The sequence below is a fragment of the Grammomys surdaster genome, unplaced genomic scaffold (genome assembly GCF_004785775.1).
Source record: "Grammomys surdaster isolate TR1022 unplaced genomic scaffold, NIH_TR_1.0 209, whole genome shotgun sequence".
Taxonomy (NCBI): domain Eukaryota; kingdom Metazoa; phylum Chordata; class Mammalia; order Rodentia; family Muridae; genus Grammomys; species Grammomys surdaster.
This window is the reverse complement of record NW_021604654.1, coordinates 1,912,925-1,931,365: the sequence shown is the minus strand read 5'-3', so window position 1 is coordinate 1,931,365 and position 18,441 is coordinate 1,912,925. Positions and strand designations below refer to the sequence as shown.

The following is an 18,441-nucleotide window of genomic DNA, read 5'->3' as shown; positions in this document are numbered from 1 at the left end:
CAGCTCAGCGTCTCATTGCTTTGGTGGGTTTGTTCGTCGCCAGAAAGTGGCGACTGGTGTAGGTAGACACTTTCATTTATTTACATTATGCACAGGTTTAGGGACAGCGCGGCGTGGGTCAGCTGAAGAAGTAGGTGGATCTTATCACCTGCCCCAGATCGAAGGTACCTGTGAAGCCAAGAGTGTGGAGCTAGCCTTGCGCCACCGACTCGGCCTCAAGGGCCCCTGTGCAGCCCCTTTTAAGACCCTTACCTGTCTCTGGCAAGGACTGAAGTGTCTCCCGCAGCTTCATGACCAGGGCGCGCTCCGAGGGCTTTAGGGACCTGTTGCTGCAAACAGGTTAGGGTAGACATCAGTGAGGCAGCAGGTGGCAGGACACCAGGCCACAAGAAAAAGGGTAGCTCACCTGGAGACGGAGCAGAAACGCTCCTCCAGGAATTTAGCCAGGTTTTCCAGGATGGGCTGGCTGTGCAGGCGCACGAACTGTTCGCGGCATACCTGAGGGGTTGCAGGCTCTGAGTCAGCCATGGTACAAACTCCTGGGATCAAGGCCCCATCTTCTACTTGTGGGGCCACTGGGGGTGGGGACTGGACACACCTCGTTCATCACGGGTACGTCAGCGGCATGCGTCCAGAAGCAGTCGTGCACAGAGACGAAAGTCAGGCCCTTCCTGGGCAGGGAGATCCCAAGTGAGGTGCTGCTTGTCCAGCTACTGCCCTGAACTTCATTCTGACAGACTGTCTGTCTGCCCCAGCACTGGGCACTCTGCCAGGGTTCCCTCGATACCTTTGGTTCCCCATTGCTCTAAGCAGTAGATGTTCAAGAGATAGCTTACATTCCCTCACCCAGCTGCCAGGCCTGTCCAAAGCCCAGCTCAGTCTATTGGCAGGTCGATGCCAAGGACTCCCACAACTTCCCAGCACACGTCCATCCTGTCCTACCCGTTGTGGGAAGTGTCCACCTGATAGACTTGACCTACCATGTCCATGTCCCCAGAAAGCAAAACAAGGCTGGCATGCCCCAGGCAGCTAAATATCACAGACTGAGTGCACACAAAGCCCAGACCCTTCATGTATCCCAGCGTTCACCTGTAGCAAGCACCTGCCTGGCCCTCTGGGTCCACACCGCATCCTGGGACCCACCTGTAGCAGTGTAGGGCAGTCAGCATCATGTGGGAGGAATCCAGGGAGTGGATGAAGTTGGGTGGGAAGCCATTTTTCTGCTTCAGAGTATTGGGCTTCCTGTGGACCCAGAAGTTTTAGGTTGGTACTCTCTTGGCCCAGAGCCCTTCCTGGCCCTCCCTGCAGCACAGGACTCACTGGTTATCATCCACTGAACTGGTGAAAGTGATGCTCTGGATGCCACCTTTCACCTGCAGAGTGGGGTTGGGGGACAGGTGAGCCCAGCCCTGGGCAGGGAGGCGAGGAAGGAGGAGGAGAAGAGCATTTCCCAGTACCTGGACCTTGGACTCGCGGTGATAGGGCTGTATGATGGGGATGCCCAGGGGCGTGACCCACTCCACAGGCCAGCCCGCATGAGAGATGAGGTTGGCACTCTCGGTCAGCCAGTGCTGTGGACATGACAGTACACCAGCTTGGGTGAGCGAACCATGGGGTGGAGGGGCCCCCCAGATGGGAGAGGGCCGGCAGGGACGCACCTGAATGGCCCGGGTGCTAGAGAACATCTCCTGTAGACTTTTGAAGACCTGGCGCACAAGGTACTGTGAGGCTTCCCAGACGAACTCCTGTGGGGACAGCACTAGATATGAACCACAGGTGGGTGGGGCCAGAAGGTTGTCCCCCTCCTTGCCCACAGCCAGAACCCAGGCTTTATAAGACTAGAGGTGTTCAGAAGAACCAGGCTCAGGGTCCCTGTGCTGAGGAGAGCCACATTCGGGTAAAGACCGGGCAGGCTGCACACCTGGGGGAAGTCACTGAGTTCCTGCAGGCGCTTCTCTATCTGCAGGCGCCCGCCGTAGCGTGTGACCCCATAGACCACTGTCATCACCGTCTGTTTCACCACCTTGCGGCTGATGAAGCCTTCCAGCACCTGGGCCACCCGTAGACCCTCCTTGGCATCCTGCTGGCGGAACTCCTCCACCTGGATGGGATTAGGGGACAGGAAAGCCAACACGTCACCTCCCATCCCCACTAGGGACCCCATCTAGGCACTTGTAAAAAAGCAACCCCAAGTGGGTACAGGAAGGGTTCCCTGGCACCCACCTGTGTTGCTACCTCCCTGTACACATCTTGGGGCAGGTCCGAAGGCGTTAGGTTGACTGAGGCGGCACCTACACTGTCTCGGCCCAGTGCGGCGTAATGCTGTAAGCCATTGCAGGAACCATCCTGACCACAAGGGGTGCCCAAGAGCTGAGGCCAAACGACCCAATACTGACACACAGGTCACCCCAGGAACTTACCCCACCACCTGTTACAAGGAGACCCAGGGCCAGCCTCCCTCATAAAGCAAAGCTGCTGCATCAAGAGGCTGGTCCCATCATAGGGCAACCCCAGTTTACGATAAGCCCCCACTGCAAATGCCAGTTCCTAAGGCACCTAGGGCTCAGGCCCCATGGGCAATCCACTTGTGTGCCTACCTGGTGAACTGGCAGGTGGGAAATGTAGGCAGTGGGGTCTGGGGAGCGGACTGCTTGTGCCACCTCCATGCAGCAGGCCAGGGTCTGCCAGGGCTCATCGGCTTCCATCCACCACTTGCGGCCCTTTGGAGGGTAGGACCCATGAGGCTCAGAGTCAGCACAAGCCAGCCTGGGCAGCTCAACTGACATGGGTATATAGGAACACTAGGCAAGCATGTGTGATGCAGGGGTATGAGGAGGGCTGCTCAGGTGACAGCTGGCAGCTGCTGCTGCGCTAGGGAGCCACTACCGGCATTGAGAGGGGACACAGTGGGAGGAAGGATACGGACAGCTGTGGTAAAAGGTTGAAAGCTTATGAGAAGGTGGACCAAGGGTGAGAGGACCACAGGCTGACAGGGACACAGAAAGTAGGGAGGCACCGCTCGGGGCCGCCAGCGAGAGGAGCTCGTGACTCTGTACCGTCAAGGGGTTGTCTGCAGAGTCCAAGATCTCCTCCATGACTTCGTCTGCGAAGGCTAGGCGCACACGCAGCGAGTCACCCTTCTTGAGGCCAGTCAGGTTGATCAGATGGATCTTGAGCCAGTCCAGGCCGTGTGGCCCCAGTGGCCGGCCCTCAGCAAACTTCAACAGCGCACGGGCTAGGTCACCGCCCAGGTGGTTGAAGTGCGGCGGGCAGGGGTAAGTGCGGCCGCGGAAGTCCATGTTGTGCGGCAACCAAAAGACATGGTGGCGCAGGTGCTGTGCCAGCGACAGGCGATACAGGGCCTCACTGCGCAGGCTGTGCATCTCTCGAGCAGCCTTGAGACAGCGCACCACCTCCTTCCGCAGTTCAGACTTGTGCACTGGTGTGGAGCCGGGTGGTAGCTGACGCTGGCGGGGCTGTGGTGCTTCTGAGCGTGGGGGAGGCACACCCAAGTGCATACACCCCTTGTCCCTGAAGATCTGCAGCACCAAGTCCAGCAGGTGCCCATTGACACGCCAGGCACAGTTCCCGAGCTGTGTGAGCGCATCCAGGGCACCATGCAGCTGGGCAGGAGGGCAGCGCTCCAGTAGACGCTGGTGCTGAGTGGTACCCTCCGTGGCACGCATTAGTTTTGTGGAGCTCAGCAAGTAGGCGCCAGAGTGCAGCGAAGTCCAGGGCAGTGGCGGGCACAGCATAGGCACTTCCGCGGTCTCGAAGGTCAGGGTAGGCTCTGCGGCTGTCTCTAGTAGATGCGTGAAGGCAGGGTGAGGCTTGAGGATGCCCACCTGGGAGAGAAAGCAGACACAAAAGGGATGCACAAGAGGCTGAGTGCCAGTGCCTCTGTGACCACGCAGGAAGAACAGAAAACTCAGGGCCCTAGACTAGTGGAACCCCCTCCAGCTTTTACACACATCCCAGTGGGGATGGCCGAGACCCACACAACGGCACAGGCGTGCTGGCCTATGTCCTTGAGCCCCATACTAGTCCTCATCAGAGGAGGGGCCGTCCAGGCCCCACGCCGTCGCACCTGGCGGTAGCTGCGAAAGGAGTAGACGTGGTAAAGCACTGGGATGCGGTGCTGAGCGCCCTGCCGGGCCGCCAGGCTGCGCGGCATCTGCACGGCCTGCACCAGGATCTCAGCCAATTGCTTGCCCAGCTGGAGCAGCACTGCCATGGACCAGGGCTGTTGTGGAGGGGCCTCCAGTGGGCCCAGCGATTCCCAGTACTCCCGAGGAAGGTAGGGTGCCACCTGTAAGGAGAACTGCTCAGGAGAGCCGTGGGGCAGCCCACATTTTCCTGAGGAGGGAACTGAGGCTAAGATGGACTGATGGAAGCCGGTGCCTGAGGAGTGCGATAGGGATGTGGGTGGAACCTGTCCCAAGTGGGGCGCAAAGTGAGCACGGAGGGGATGTCTCCAAGACAGCTCCCTGGGTCAGCAGGAAGTCCACCCCACGTTACCTGGGTGTCAGAAGCCAGCAGCCGGAGGTACTGTGAGTACCGCTGCCCCAGCTTCTGCACATGGTTGGTGACCTGCTTCTGCTTCACCAAATGCCGATTTAACACCCGAAGGCCCAGGTTTTGGGCCAGCTGGAGAAGGGGCTCACCCTGCGCAGGCAGTACCTGCAAAACCTGAGGTGCAAGAGGAGCCCAAGCTGTGGCTGTCTGAACTCCGCCACTTGGCCGTGCCCCGGGACACCAGGACGCTGCCCACCTGCATTAGTATGCTCACAAACTCCTCTTCACTGAGCAGGCACAGGAATGGGTAGAGGGTGGGCTGGCCTTCACAGGCCTGGCGGCCCATCTTGGCCTTCGTCTCCCGCAGCACCCGTAGCAGCTCTGCCTCCCACTGTGCTCGCAGTGCCTTCAGGGTCTTCCGCTGTGGGACAGCAGCATCACTGCCCTGAGCTCACAGCCTCCCTGCCAAGACCACCCAGGGCCCCAACTGCAGTCACAGCTCCAACCTCCACTGGCTATGACTGGACGTCAGCCTCCGGATGAGCCTCTTACCGCCTCAGTGAGCTCCTTGGTCATCACGGGGGCCTTCTCCACCGACTGCACACAGACACTGGAGCCCAGCTCCACACGCAGCTGCTGGTAGAAGAGGTCCTGCAGTGTGTCCAGGGGCAGGTGCAGCTTTGGGTAGGACACGGGGCCCTCCTGCTGGGCAGAGACAGACCACCACTCCCCGTCAAGAACCCCCATGCCAAACGTGTCCACTCAAAGTAAAAACCCAGAGCACTAAGAGTTGAGACACAAGGACACAGACACCCGACTGCTGACAGCCAGTGCAAATAACCCAATGCTCTTGCACAGATACGCAGGAGAAGCCTGCCTACACACTGGAACACTCCTGAGCCATCAACAGGAGCAAGCCTCCAACATATACCATAGTGTGAAGGGACCTTGAGGGACCTGTAAGCAACACAAAAGGCCATGGGGACTAGGGCTCTATGACAGGAAATGCCTAGAACAGGAGAATCCAGAGGATGTAGATTCGCGGGTGCTCATCTGTGAGGGTACCAACCTACCGTGTACCTGCAGTTCAGCCTTCCTGATGCAAGGAGGGAATAAAACGGGCTTCCTGCCTCAAACTCACCTTGCTATAGACATCCTTGAGCAGCATGGATGTGCTGACCAGGTTTGGGGCCTGTGTCGGTGAATGGAAGGCAGGCTCAGCCTTGACCACTGCTCTCAGGAGTGCAGCCCGGTCCTCCTCTTCCAAGACCAGGTCGGTGAAGAGCAGCTGGGGCTGGAAGCCTTCTTCTATCATCTGCTTCAGACACCTGAGGCAATACGAGGGAGGTGGGGTGCAAACTCAGCACTCAGGGGGCAGGGCCCCCAGGACACTCCTGACCCACCTCTGGATGGTGTGAGCATCCTGATCCCTGCGTCCCATGCACTGGAGCACAGCTGCATAGGAGCACAGGTCTGGGGAGAGGCCAGCATCCTTCAGCATGATGAACACATAGACCAGCTCTCTGAAGGAGCCCTGGGGACAAAGTGGGGTGTGGGTGAGGGTCAAGAACAACACCTGGACACTGACCACTGTGTTCCCTAAAAACATCAATGACTTGGAAGGAGATCTGGCAGTAGGTGAGACAACAGGGTATCTTTCTGAGGGATTTCTGTGTCATTGGGGATTGAGCTAGGGCCTCTTGCACGCCAGGCATAGCTCTATCACCAAGCTACAGCTTCAAGACTTGTGTGCTGTAGAGCTGGCTTGGTTTTTGTTGTTGTTCTTTGTTTGTTGAGATAGTGTCTCACGGTGTAGGCCTGGCTGGCCTGAAACTCACTAAGTAGGTCAGGCTGGCCTTGAACTCACAGACCTGCTTCGTGTCTGCTGTTCCATTCTTTCCTTGTTTTCATTCTGTTTTGTTTTTCTCTTTGAACTCCAAGACTGGCATTCTCCTACCCTACGATGCTAGGGAAGAAACTGAGGACACATACCTCTCACAGCACCCCAAGTTTCCACCAAAGGGATACACAGAAAAACGCAAGCTCCCCCACCTTGGAGAACGGAATGTGTCCTACAAGGTTCAGCAGCCACTGAGACACCAGGGTCAGCCCTTGCTCAGGAGACTCACAAGTCCTGCATACAACTACACTCAGGCCCTCCCAATCTCTTCCTTCATTTTAGGGGGTAGCAGGGTTTTAATGTGTTGACCAGGCTAGCCTCTAACTCACAGAGACCCACCTGCCTCTACCTCCCGAGTGCTGGGATTAAAGGCATGTGCCACCATGCCTGGATCTTCTGATTGGTTTTTTGTTTTCTGTTTGTTTGTTTGTCTTTAATGAAAGAGTGTTTTCTGTCTGGAAACCCTAAAGAATTTATCCAGCGGGGAGCAGAGCGGAGTCTCACCTTACGGGCCCAGCCAAGCATCACGGTGTTATACATATCCAGTGTGAGCACTTGCTGCTTGTCTCGGTTGTTATGGTGAGTGACGAGCACATGGTGAGCGAGGGGCAGTTGGCCAGTGCAGACACAGCACTCAAAGAAAGCCAGAAACTTCTGCTGGAGAACCAGGGTATGCGTATCTACCGCCTTGGCTTTCTTCCTGGTCAGGGTTCCTGCCTCACGATAGCTGAACTTCACCAGAGCAGCCTGAAGGAGCCTGGCCAGCTGCTCTTCCTCTGAGCTCTTGGGCACCGCCTTCTTGCTCTGCTGCAGGTAGCCAGCCAGCTTCTTGCTCCAGATCCGGGGCTCCTTGCGAAGGGTCCAGGACTCCGGTGTGTGAGCTCGCTTCTTCTGGTCAAATTCCTCTTGGCGCCTCTGCTTCACCTCTCTCTCAGCCTCCAGCTTCTGTGCCCACCGGCTGCTGCGGCCCTGCGGAGGCCGGTCCACCTGTACCTCCTTCACCCTCATCTCAGGCGTGCCCTCTGCCCGGAGCTGCCGCACCCGAGCCTCCAGCACTGCAGAAAGCAAAGAAGGATATGGACCAGTCCTGCAGTTCGGGACGCTCTGAGCCTTCCCCTGGGTCATCCCAAATGCCTTCTCCTGGCTGTCATCATGCCCTTGGCTCTGCCTGCCAACCCTCTCATCACGGCCTGCCCAATGTCGTCTGCTTCTCCCTCCTTCTCTCCGCCCGCCAGCATTAAGAGCCCCAACCTCAGGGCTTTGGGACATGCAGGCCCTGGGCAATATATAATAACCTGCTGTTTGATACAGGCACATATTTGATACAGCTCAGTAGAGACACAGCAAATGTCCCTGGCTCAGTGCCCTAGTACCAAAAGGCAATCAATGGCACTACACAAGGAGGCCCCTGCTATATAGCTTTCAGAGGTAACCGAGCTCACACACGAAAAGACCAAAGCCTGGCCAGTATCATGGCATACAAACAGCCACAGTTAGTGGCGAGGGCAGAAAAACGGCAGGCTAATCCACAAGGCTACAACTCAGGTGTCGCCAAGACCAGTTGTTTTGTCTTCCCCTCCCAGAACTCCAGTTCCTGGCTCATGGCCCAAGGTCAGCGTGAGGGGCCTGGCTCACATTTATACAAAAACAAAGTTGGGAGGAGTGAGGTAGATGCAAGAGGATCAGGGTTCTGGGGGAGATCCTGCCTCAGTGAGCATCCCGTGGTACTCAGGGTACATCAGAGACAGAGGACACATCTGTGTGAGGTCACCTGCAAAGCAAACAGGTGGCAGGTGGGGACACTGACTTCTTCCTGAAGGGACCCAAGACACAAGAGGGTGCAAAGGCCCTGGGGCAGAACTGGTTGGTCTGTCAGGGGTAGAAGAGTCACATGACTGCTGTGAGCTCCATGGTCCACAAAGCACTGTCTTCTGTTCATGAAAGAAGCATCATGAAAAGAAACATGCACCAAGCACTAAGTCTGTAGAACCCTCTTCTGTCCAAATGATAGATTCCAGGAGTGTGAGTCAGCAGTCAGTTGCTGCTAAGGGCAGAGTGGAGCCACAGTTAGACTACTGTCTTTACAGAGGTAAAGACCCATCTCCCTAAGTGTGTCCACCTTCTGCAGCTGCCATGCAGATCTGACATAGGATCAGGAGGGAAACCTGGATGGTGGCCTGGGACACCTTGTCCATTAGACTTGGTGGCATAACACTTAAAATTGGGTTCCAAAGTCAGTGGTTGTGATGCCTTTAATCCCAGCACTCCAGGGGCAGAGGCAGGCAGACCTGAGTTCTAGGGCAGCCTGGTCTACAAAGCAGCCAGGACCACCTACACAGAGAAACCCTATCTCAAAAAAAGAAAAAAAAAAGAAAAAAAAAGAAAGGAGAGAGAAAGAGAAGGGAGGAAGGAAAGAAAGAAGAAAGGAAAGACAGGCAGGCAGGCAGGCTGGATTCCAACTGCACCTTGACTCTGCGGACTAAAACTGAACACTCCTCTACCTCAGCAGAGACCATTTCAACAATGGATCTCGAGTATTTATTCAGGTTTAATTTGGGGCCTCAACTATCTTCCTGAAGTGAGAGTCCCAGGTGGGGATCTGGAACTCAGGGAACGGAATTACAGCAGCTCCCAGAACCAGCACAGCACACAAGAAAGAGAACCCACAAGCCCACATACAGGACAGCCAGACAACACTGCCTGCTCAGTGGACTCTTGACCATTTTAGATACTGCGTTGGAGTGGTCCAGTATAGTGTAGAGGCCACTCCCTCAAGGCCTCACTGTGAGGAAGGGCTTAGGATGCCAACTTACCTTCCAGCAGTTCAGCATGGCCCCACTCTCTCTGGACATCTTGCTCACGGGGACTGGCAGCAGAGCTCCTTCTTGAGCTGCAGAGGCCACCAAGAGTCCCTGGAAAGAGACATGAATAAGAATACAGAAACCACCATATCAAGGAGGCACTGTGCCATGCACATTTATTACCCCAGGACTCTGGAGGCTGAGGTAGGAGGGTCTCCAGCTGGATCCCAGCCTGGGCTACAAAGGGAATTCTACGTTAAGCTAATGTGAGCTCCTGCCCAGAAAGAAATGGCATCAAATGATAAGCACAGCCAGGCATGGTAGTACAGGCCTGTGACCCCAGCATTCAGGAGGTTGAAGCAGTAGGGCATGAGTTCAAATTCAGCATCTAACATAAGCCACATGAAAACACCATTGCAAAACAAAAAACAAAAAACCCACGCCCTGACCCCAAATAAATCAAGACCCAGAAAAAGACCAAGTTCAAGGGCAGAGCAGGCCAAAGCTACAAGAGTCTGGGTGCAGGATCCAGCAAGAACTTCTAACTAAAAGTAGCCAAAGGTCAATGTCAAAATCCGTAAGTTCCCAACAGTGGGTCAGAGGGTTGCAAAAGCGAGCAAGAGTCAAAAGTCAAAGTGCCCTGCGGATTACCCTCGAAAAGGTGCCAACTAGTGTCTAGCTAAGTGGGTTCCCAGAAACTCCTTCATAGGTCAAGGAACAAAGGTTGAAGGTGACCGGGATCCCAAGGAAGAGAAGATTACAGTCTTGGGTCCGACACTCCTTTACCTTCCTCCGAAGCCGGGCGGTGGGGCCCATGGGAGCGCAGAACCCGGCCAAGACCCGCAGCGCCTCGGGTCCACCGGAGCGCCGACATGCCGCCTGCTGCCCGCAGTGCGCACGCGCACGCGCTGCCTGCAGGTAGTTGTAGTTCTGTGACTGCCGGAAGCGTGCCTGGGCCTGCCCCGTGAGAGGAGCCGAAGGAGAACTACAACTCCCAAGAGGAAGAGGGCACTGTGGCCGCAAGAGAGCGTGCGCAGAAATACTCCTCTGATTCGTTCTTTTTATATTCACGTTCCCTCCCTGATTTTTATAATCGTCTTGTTCTTTGATTAATTGGTTTCTGCTTTATTTTATTTGTTCATATATATGCATAATATATATTATATATGCATAATATATACATATGTATTATATGCACTTTTTTGGCACGAAGTCTCACTGTGTAACCGTCCTGCAATTCCCTATAACAGGATGCCCTCGAACTCAACAGATATCCTCCTTCTCTGCAACCCAGTGCTGGGATTATAGGCGTGCGCCACTACTCCCGCTCCCTACCCTATTTTGTTCCTCCTCCTTCTTTCCTCCTCCTCTTCCTCCTTCTTCTTCCTCTCTCTCTCTCTCTCTCTCTCTCTCTCCCTCTCTCTCTCTGTGTGTGTGTGTGTGTGTGTGTGTGTGTGTTTGCGCAAATGTAATCCAGGGCCTTAGAGAAATGGAAAAGAAGTGTCAATAGTACTACAACCCTATTCCATCCATCCATCCATCCATTCATCCATTCACGAAGTCCCATGTAGCTCAAGCTGGCTTCCAATTTACATGTATGAGAACTAATCTTGAAATCCTGACCTTCCAGTCTCCTCCCGAGTGCTGGGACATGAGACCTACCTACACTACTACACCTGATGCATCATGTGTTAGACAAGCACTCCTCCCACTGAGCTACAACCACGCCCCACCACGCCCAATCAACCCCACGTGCTTCCCCCTCCCACCAAAAGAATGTTTCATGTAGCCCAGGTTGATTTCAAATTTCTTTTTTTTTTTTTTAAAGATTTATTTATTTTATTTATGAGAACACTGTAGCTGTCTTCAGACATACCAGAAGAGGGCATCAAATCTCATTACAGATGGTTGTGAGCCACCATGTGGTTGCTGGGAACTGAACCCAGGACCTCTGTAAGAGCAGTCAGTGCTCTTAACCACTGAGCCATCTCTCCAGCCCCTGATTTCAAATTTCTTATGCAGCCAAAGATGACAGTGAATTCCTGATCCTCCTGTCTCTTAACTCAGGAGTTGCTGGGATGACAGGTATGCACTGTCACACTCCAGCATTTTATATTTGAGACAGAGTCTCACTAAATTTTCCAGGCTAATTCTGTAGCCCAAACAGTACCCTCCTGAGATGACAGGACCTGGACCACCAAAAAATGGCTTATTTTCTCAGTACTAGGGTTTCTACTGTTCAGAGTTCATCTGCAAGAATGAGGCAGGAAGACTAAAATTCAAGCACATAGAATGCACATAAAACCTTGTCTCAGTCAGGCAGCCAGCCAGCCAGCCACACACACACACACACACACACACACACACACACACAAACACACACAAACACACACATATACACACTCAGAGCTGAGTGTGGTGGCACACACCTTTAATCCCCAGGATTTGGGAGGTGAGGCAGGTAGATCGCTGAGTTCAAGGCCAGCCTGGTCTACAGAGCAAGCTCCAGGACAGCCAGGGAGGAAAAGTAAAATAAATAACTAGATAACTATCTAATGTTTTTTTTTTCTTTTTTCTTTTTGGTTTTTCAAGACAGCGTTTCTCTGTGTAGCCCTGGCTGTCCTGGAACTCACTCTGAACCTCTGAACCTAGTCTATAGAGTGAGTTTCAGGACAGCCAGGGCTGCACAGAGAAACCCTGTCTCGAAAAGCCAAAAAAAAAAGAAAAAGAAAAAGAAAAAGAAAAAAAAGAGAAAAGAAAGAAAAGAAAAAAAAGAAAATAAATTATTAAGAGAGACAGAGTGGGAAAGAGGGGGCTGGGTAGAGGAAGGGGAAGGGGGAGATGGAGACAGGGGGACAAGGGGACAGGGGGACAGGGGGACAGGGGGATCAAGCAATGTGGTTCATTCCTGTTCTCAGTCTTTACACTTCAACTGCGAAGGTGCAGAGAGCTCCCACAAGTGCACAGACCACGTTAGAAAAGCCCGTGTGGGAAAGCCTGTGTCTCCTTAAACTTCAGTGGAAAAGCCAAGCCAACAAGGATCTTGTTTCCACTCATCCCGGCTTCCACAGGACAGGCAGACAGGAACAGAGCGGGAAGAGTGAGCTAGATAGACATGTGCTGTCCAGCGACCTAGGTGTATGTAGACAGTCAGATCGTGCCCACGTGGGGCTCAGGGAGGACAGCCCTGGGGACAGCTGCTATTCGAAGGACTAGTGTGACAACAGGGATAGAGGCAGGGAGAAATGCCAGGCAGTGCAAAGGCCCTGAGGCATGAGAAGAGTTGCCAAGCCTCTGGAGGAGCCTCCAGGGCAGGACTCATGGGACTTCCTCTGATTAAACTGAAGCTGCCACCTGAACTCAAGTTGAGGACCAGACCTGTGGCCGCTCCATTACACAGTTCAAGCTGCCCAAGCAGGCAGCACCTTGCTGATGTCTTTGACTGGGAATGATTTCAGCACCCGGCATTGCCCTCTGCAATCAGCTCAGATCATTCCCCTGGGCACCCGAGGTAGAGTAACCTCAATCCTGACTTCCTCTTAGGGTCACCTTCCTGGTCCCCAGGGATGAAGCAGGAGGACCTGTAGCTCCAAGACACAGACAGCCCACATCTCTGTTTCTTCAGTCAGGTCCCTGACTTGAGTCCTCAAGTTCTTCCAGTGCCCTAACGTAGTCAAATTCCTCTCTGATTGCTGGAGCACCAGACTTTCCACGTCAAGAGTCTCCTCACTTGCTAAGTCTTAGTCTAAAGATCTTAGACAAGGGTGTTACCCTGGAGCCACACCTCAGCTCCTCACTGGGGGATTTCAGGCAGGGCTCCACCCCTGAGTGACAGCCACAGCCCTTGTGTTTACCTCAGCTCCCCAGCTGTGGTTTATGGCCAGTGATAGGTTGCCCCAGTCCCTTTCCACTATAGTCAATAGTCAACCACAGTCATCACGTCACTGTGTGTGGAGAGCAGAGTTACTACTGTTCTGAAGGTGAGGTCAGTTTCCTTATGAAACAAAGAATTTTGAAGCCTGGCCTGGTCTGTGCTGTGGTCTCAGGTATTCAGGAGGATGGAGAGCATGAGAACAACCTCTACAGCTTACTGAGACCCTGTGTCAGTACATGCTCCGCCTAGCATGTGAGGCGGCTGGGGATGTGGTTCAGGGGTGGCACCTTGCATGTGGGAAAAGCCTGGGTTCGATTCTTCATACTATCAAGAAAAAGTCCCTACTAGTTTCCTGCCAAGAGTTGTGTCAGCTCATGCCCGCCATGCCAGACCAGTACTCAGGATGCTGAGTTCAGGGCCAGCCTGAGCTAGTCTACAGAGAGAGACCTTGACCTGTCTTTAAAAAAAAAGTCCAAAAAGTTGGGCCAGCCAGCAAGGTGGCTTAAGCCTTAAGACCTGAGTTTGATCCTCAGGCCCTGTATAGTAGATGTAGTGAGTCTGACAGATGAGTGTCTGACTTTTACCTTTGAGCTCAATCCAAAACTAACTAAATAAGAAAGAGCTCGGCTTGGAAGCACACACCTTTAATCTCAGCACTCGGGAGGCAGAGGAAGCAGATTTCTCAGTTTGAAGCCAGCCTGATCTTCAGAGTGCGTTCCAGGACAGCCAGGACTACACAGAGAAACCCTCTCAGGAAAGAAAAGTACAGGCTGCTGTGAACTCTGTTCCTCCCACAGCTCCCATCCCAGCATTCCGTAGGCTGAAGCAGACCATAGTCACCACATGACCCAGCAATTCCCCCTCCAATGGATGTGTCCAGAAGAAATAAAAACCCATATCCACACCAAAACTTAAAATAGTCACAGCACCTGGAAGGTGGAGATAGTGGTTTCCACACACCTGGATGACAAGCACATAGTATGGGCTAGCCCTGTCTTGGAATATCATTCAGCCACGAACAGGAGTAACACTCCCACACATGCCCTTTAAGGACAGGGTGCTCTCAAAAGACATCCAGTGGGTGTCTCCATGACAGCAAATGCCTGGAACAGGAGAATCCAGAGACACAGAGTGGACTTGAGAGCTGGTAAGAAGATAAGGTGACTGCTTGTGGGGACAGAGCTTCCTCTGGGACGAGGGAACATTCTGGAGTTTGACAGACAAGGGTTGCCCAATGCTTATGCACTAATAACTGAGTTTATACATTAAATGAGTGATTTATGTGGTATGTAAATTATATTTCAATGAGCTGTTATTAAATTAAACCAAGTCAGACACCTCCCAGGTGTGAGTCCTGGCATCTCATTACAGGGAATCCAAAAATGTCCAGGGGCATGTCCAGGGGTGCAAGGGGTTCATCCCAGGAGAGGAACTTTGAGTTCTGGCCATGGGACAAAAGTGGCCGGGTGGCGTTTGGTACTGTATGCCACACTGTTTTCCAGCAGCATGCCTAGACTTCCTCAGCAGCCTTCCAGACAGACACCTCCTTGCAAGTCTTCTTACAGAGGAGCCATGCAGGTATGGATTGCCAGAAAGAGCCACGGGGCCTTGTGCTATGTATGTGCTGTGTGGACCCAGATGTACCCCGGCGTGGGGACGCCCTGCCTTCTTATCCTGGGCACCACCCCCTGCTGTGACCTGCCCAGGCACAGGAAGAGACAGGATCTACTGAGCCACCAGGAAGGAATCCCGGCATCCCGATGGACTAGTTGTCTTTCCAGAGGGCTCCCCAAAAGGTAAACTTGCCAGCAAACCTCACCCTGGTGCTATTTAAAGGTGTCACATGGAGCCAGGGGGAGGGGACTGACACTAAGAACCAACAGTTCCTCAGCACCAGTGACTCTAGACTGCATTTGAAGGTCGTTGTGTCTAGCCTCAGAACCATGGGCTGCTGGCCTGGTGCAGGTGGCCATGGGTGCCGTGTCTCCTGGGGATGGGTGTGTCTGCAATGAGGAGCAGGTGTCTGGGTGGACACACTGCCCCAGCTCTGCTGCCTGGACATTGTCCCCTTGTCCTCAGTGCCCCATAACCTGGTGACATATATGTCTGTCCTTCCTGCCCAAAGACGTGTTTTCCCATCAATCACTGTGCCCACCTATCACCCCGCCCCTCCCTGACCATTCTTCCATGACAGAGCCGCTCCCCAGGGGAAGCTTCAGAATCTCCAAGATGAAGAAGTCACATTGTCCTGGGCATGCTTGGCCCAGTTGGCCAGGTTGACTGTAACACTGCGTTTCTGGGGTTAGACTAAGACGTTTACCTGTGGCTAAGTCCAGAGCAAGCGGCGAGCTGTAGCAAGCATCACATCTCCAATGCCAAGCGGCGAGCTGTAGCAAGCATCACATCTCCAATGTCAAGTGAACAGTTTTCAGTCTGCATGTTATACTCCTTGGCTGAAACAGCTCGTTCGTTTTGCTTCAGGGACTCAAACTAGGCCCACAAGGCTGTTTCAGATGGTAAGAAATTACCTTGACTATCTCTCTTGGATCTACATGCAGTGGTCCATTGGCCACCCTTGCCACATGCTCTGCACACCCCCTGGAAGCCTAGGCCTTCTTTCTGGTTTATATTAGAAAAGTCAGTGTCCTCAGAGATGCTTGTTCTCAGTTTTGTTGCAGATGACCGTATTTCCCACAAAGCAGCTTGGTCACTGTCTCTTTGCAGATGGCTGTATTTCCTGCAGTTGAAGCGCTGAGCATTTTGATATTGGTGACCTGTAGCTATAGCTTGGTCTGTTATACTAGCATGGTACCTGTTAGACCAACAGCAGTCGGATCCCGTATGCACTGTCTATAGATGCTGATGGAGCCTTTACTGTCTAATGACTCTGTTACATTCCGTGGTCACATTTTCATGTGCCATGGTCTCCATCAACACCTGCCTTGAGTCGGGGTCTGACTCGGCTTTGCTCATAGTTGAAACTAATCTCTGTAAAAAATCAGAGAAGGCTTCTCCAGAGCGTTGTATAATCTTCATAAGGGAGGCAGACTTTCCCCAAGCTCCTCGGCTCTGTCCCAAGCTCTTAAAGAACCTAAGCGACACTGTTCTATAATAGCCTCACCAAACTGAATCTGTTTCTGTCTATCATAACGCCACCCTTCACCTAGCAACTGGTCTTTTACTATGTTCATTCCTCTCGATCTACGTCACTGTTCAATATTTGCAGCTTCTTCCCTTCACCATGGTAACCACTGCAACTGCAGACCAGCCTCTAGTACAGCTGCTACCAATCTCTTCCAGTGTCAGGAATAATTCTATTTTGAGTAGCCCAGTTATTTAGAATTTGTTTCACATAAGGCAAACGCATCCCATATGGAATCACGGCCTCTTTAAAAGGCCGTGGATCTATCGTTTCTATAGGACACCATCCTATCTCGTCATAACCTTATTCCCACCATTAGCAGGCTTATGCTGTATGAGCACTCGGAAAACTGATGGTGGTCTCCTAACCCCAGGCTACCCCTTCCCTGACTCTGGCAAGTGGTTCTAGATTAACCCTTTCTTTCCAAATGGGCTGTTTCATCAGCCTGTCTTCCGGCTTGTCCAGCTTTTCTCTGACCCGACCTTCCTCTGGTGAAGTTTTTCCCCTCTCTTCGCCTGCAGGAAAAGCCTGCTCTCTCTGTCAGTCACCCAGACTGAGTCTTGCTGTTCTTTCTGGTGCTCCTCGCTTCCCAAACACTTCCATCTCCACCCTCAGCCTCTCCAGCAGCACCGCCAGCTCTACAACCCTTCAGAAAAGAGAGTAAAGTGTCCCCTTTTGTCTTTTTCTTTTCTTTTTTTCTTCGAGACAGGGTTTCTCTGTGTAGCCCTGGCTGTCCTGGAACTCACTCTGTAGACCAGGTTGGCCTCGAACTCAGAAATCCGCCTGCCTCTGCCTCCCAAGTGCTGGGATTAAAGGCGTGCGCCACCACCGCCTGGCGAGTGACCCCTTTTGTTTTTCCATTTCAGCCATTTTTTTTTTTTTTTTTTTGCTGCTGTTTCTCAGGCCCCTCCATTTCCACAGTCAATCTTTCCAACTGCTCAGCTGTTCTTCTAACCTTTCCCAACATATGAAGAATAAAAGGAAAAAACAGAAAATCCCCCCACTCCTGGGAGCAAAGCAGATATCCCAGTGGTAACAGCACCAATAAATTTTTGCCAGTGTCTTGAAAAATAAATCCATTTCTTCATCCCCTGCCATGTCCTTTATGGGCAAGTGAGATCAAATTTCCCACTTTATCCTTAACTTTCAAACCCTATGTTGAGGCACCACTTGTAGCCTGTCTTTGCTACCTTGTGGGTTCTTTACTCCTGCCCTTTATCCCCCCACTAGTCTTACCCCCATCACTAGATACGAGAGAAAGAAGGATGGAGGAGGAGAGAGATAGAGATCCTTAAATCTAATTTTGTTATTCTTTGACCACAACTACTACTAACAAACTGCAACTAACCCCCTTGAACGACCAACAACCAACCTATCCAGACTCTAGCATTTATTTATTTATTTATTTATTTATTTATTTGGTTTTTCAAGACAGGGTTTCTCTGTGTAGTCCTGGAAGTCCTAGAGTTTGTTCTGTAGACCAGGCCTCAAACTCACAGAGATCTGCCTGCTTCTGCTTCTCAAGTGCTGGGATTAAAGGCATACACCACCATCACCACCCAGCTGGGCACTAACATTTACACACCCTCTGAAAGGTTCCCAGAATTCCAAATATCATACAATCTCAGAAACTACCTGCAGCTGGCAAAACCGCACCTCTGCTAGAGCACGAGGCAAATCACAGTCAGCTGCTGTGGACAGTTTGAAGCAGCCCCACACCCCATACCTGGGATTAAATGAAAACACATTCTTGTATCATTTCTGTGTTTTTAAAAGAAATGAAAATTCCAAAATTGAAACTACAATTGATACCTTCTAGCATACCTCATTGCTACCTGTCCATCTCTCTCTTTTTTTTAAGATTTATTTATTTTATGTATATGAGTACATCATCATTGCTCTCTTCAGATACACCAGAAGAGGCCATCAGACCCCATTACAGATGATTGTGAGCCACCATGTGGTTCCTGGGAATTGAACTCAGAACCTCTGAAAGAGCAGTGCTCTTAACCACTGAGCTACCTCTCCAGTCCCACCTGTCTGTCTCTTATACAGTCTGCATCTCTCGCTGTCTCTGTCTGTACATCTCTGTCTCCTATCTCTGTCTTTTGTCTCTGTTTCTTTGTTTTCCCTTTCTTCTGTCTCTGGTTTCAGTCTATCCCTGGTCTGTTTTTCTGTGTTCACCTCTATCCTTTCTGTTTATTCTGTC

General features: G+C 52.4%; 1 protein-coding gene across 6 annotated transcripts; it reads right to left on the bottom strand.

Annotated features, from left to right (window-relative positions):
* Positions 1 to 10: 10 nt before the first annotated feature.
* On the bottom strand, positions 11 to 10,113 carry Polrmt (RNA polymerase mitochondrial). 6 transcript variants are annotated; one of them, XM_028771577.1, is made up of 21 exons: positions 10,003 to 10,113; positions 9,229 to 9,327; positions 6,920 to 7,470; positions 5,919 to 6,049; positions 5,657 to 5,843; positions 5,068 to 5,217; positions 4,772 to 4,936; positions 4,519 to 4,689; positions 4,088 to 4,309; positions 3,057 to 3,845; positions 2,598 to 2,720; positions 2,224 to 2,346; positions 1,922 to 2,101; positions 1,659 to 1,745; positions 1,458 to 1,571; positions 1,321 to 1,373; positions 1,144 to 1,242; positions 599 to 671; positions 407 to 498; positions 253 to 329; positions 11 to 168 (listed from the first exon to the last, which is right to left on the bottom strand). In XM_028771577.1, exons 1-21 carry the CDS (start codon positions 10,088 to 10,090, stop codon positions 119 to 121), a joined length of 3,624 nt encoding a protein of 1,207 aa, XP_028627410.1. In that variant the 5' UTR covers positions 10,091 to 10,113; the 3' UTR covers positions 11 to 118. The 6 variants fall into 6 exon arrangements, with proteins under 6 accessions (XP_028627410.1, XP_028627411.1, XP_028627406.1 ...); XM_028771578.1 differs by having other exon boundaries at positions 253 to 323; positions 10,003 to 10,107; XM_028771573.1 differs by having other exon boundaries at positions 2,224 to 2,370; positions 5,068 to 5,220; positions 10,003 to 10,094.
* Positions 10,114 to 18,441: the final 8,328 nt, after the last annotated feature.

Coding starts and splice junctions, on each gene's coding strand:
- Polrmt (XM_028771573.1), bottom strand. CDS start 10,090: ATGTCGGCGCTCCGGTGGACCCGAGGCGCTGCGGGTCTTGGCCGGGTT. Junction 2,721..3,056: donor CTGCAGACAACCCCTTGACG/GTACAGAGTCAC, acceptor TACCCTCCAAAG/GGCCGCAAGTGGTGGATGGA. Junction 499..598: donor ACGTACCCGTGATGAACGAG/GTGTGTCCAGTC, acceptor GCAACCCCTCAG/GTATGCCGCGAACAGTTCGT.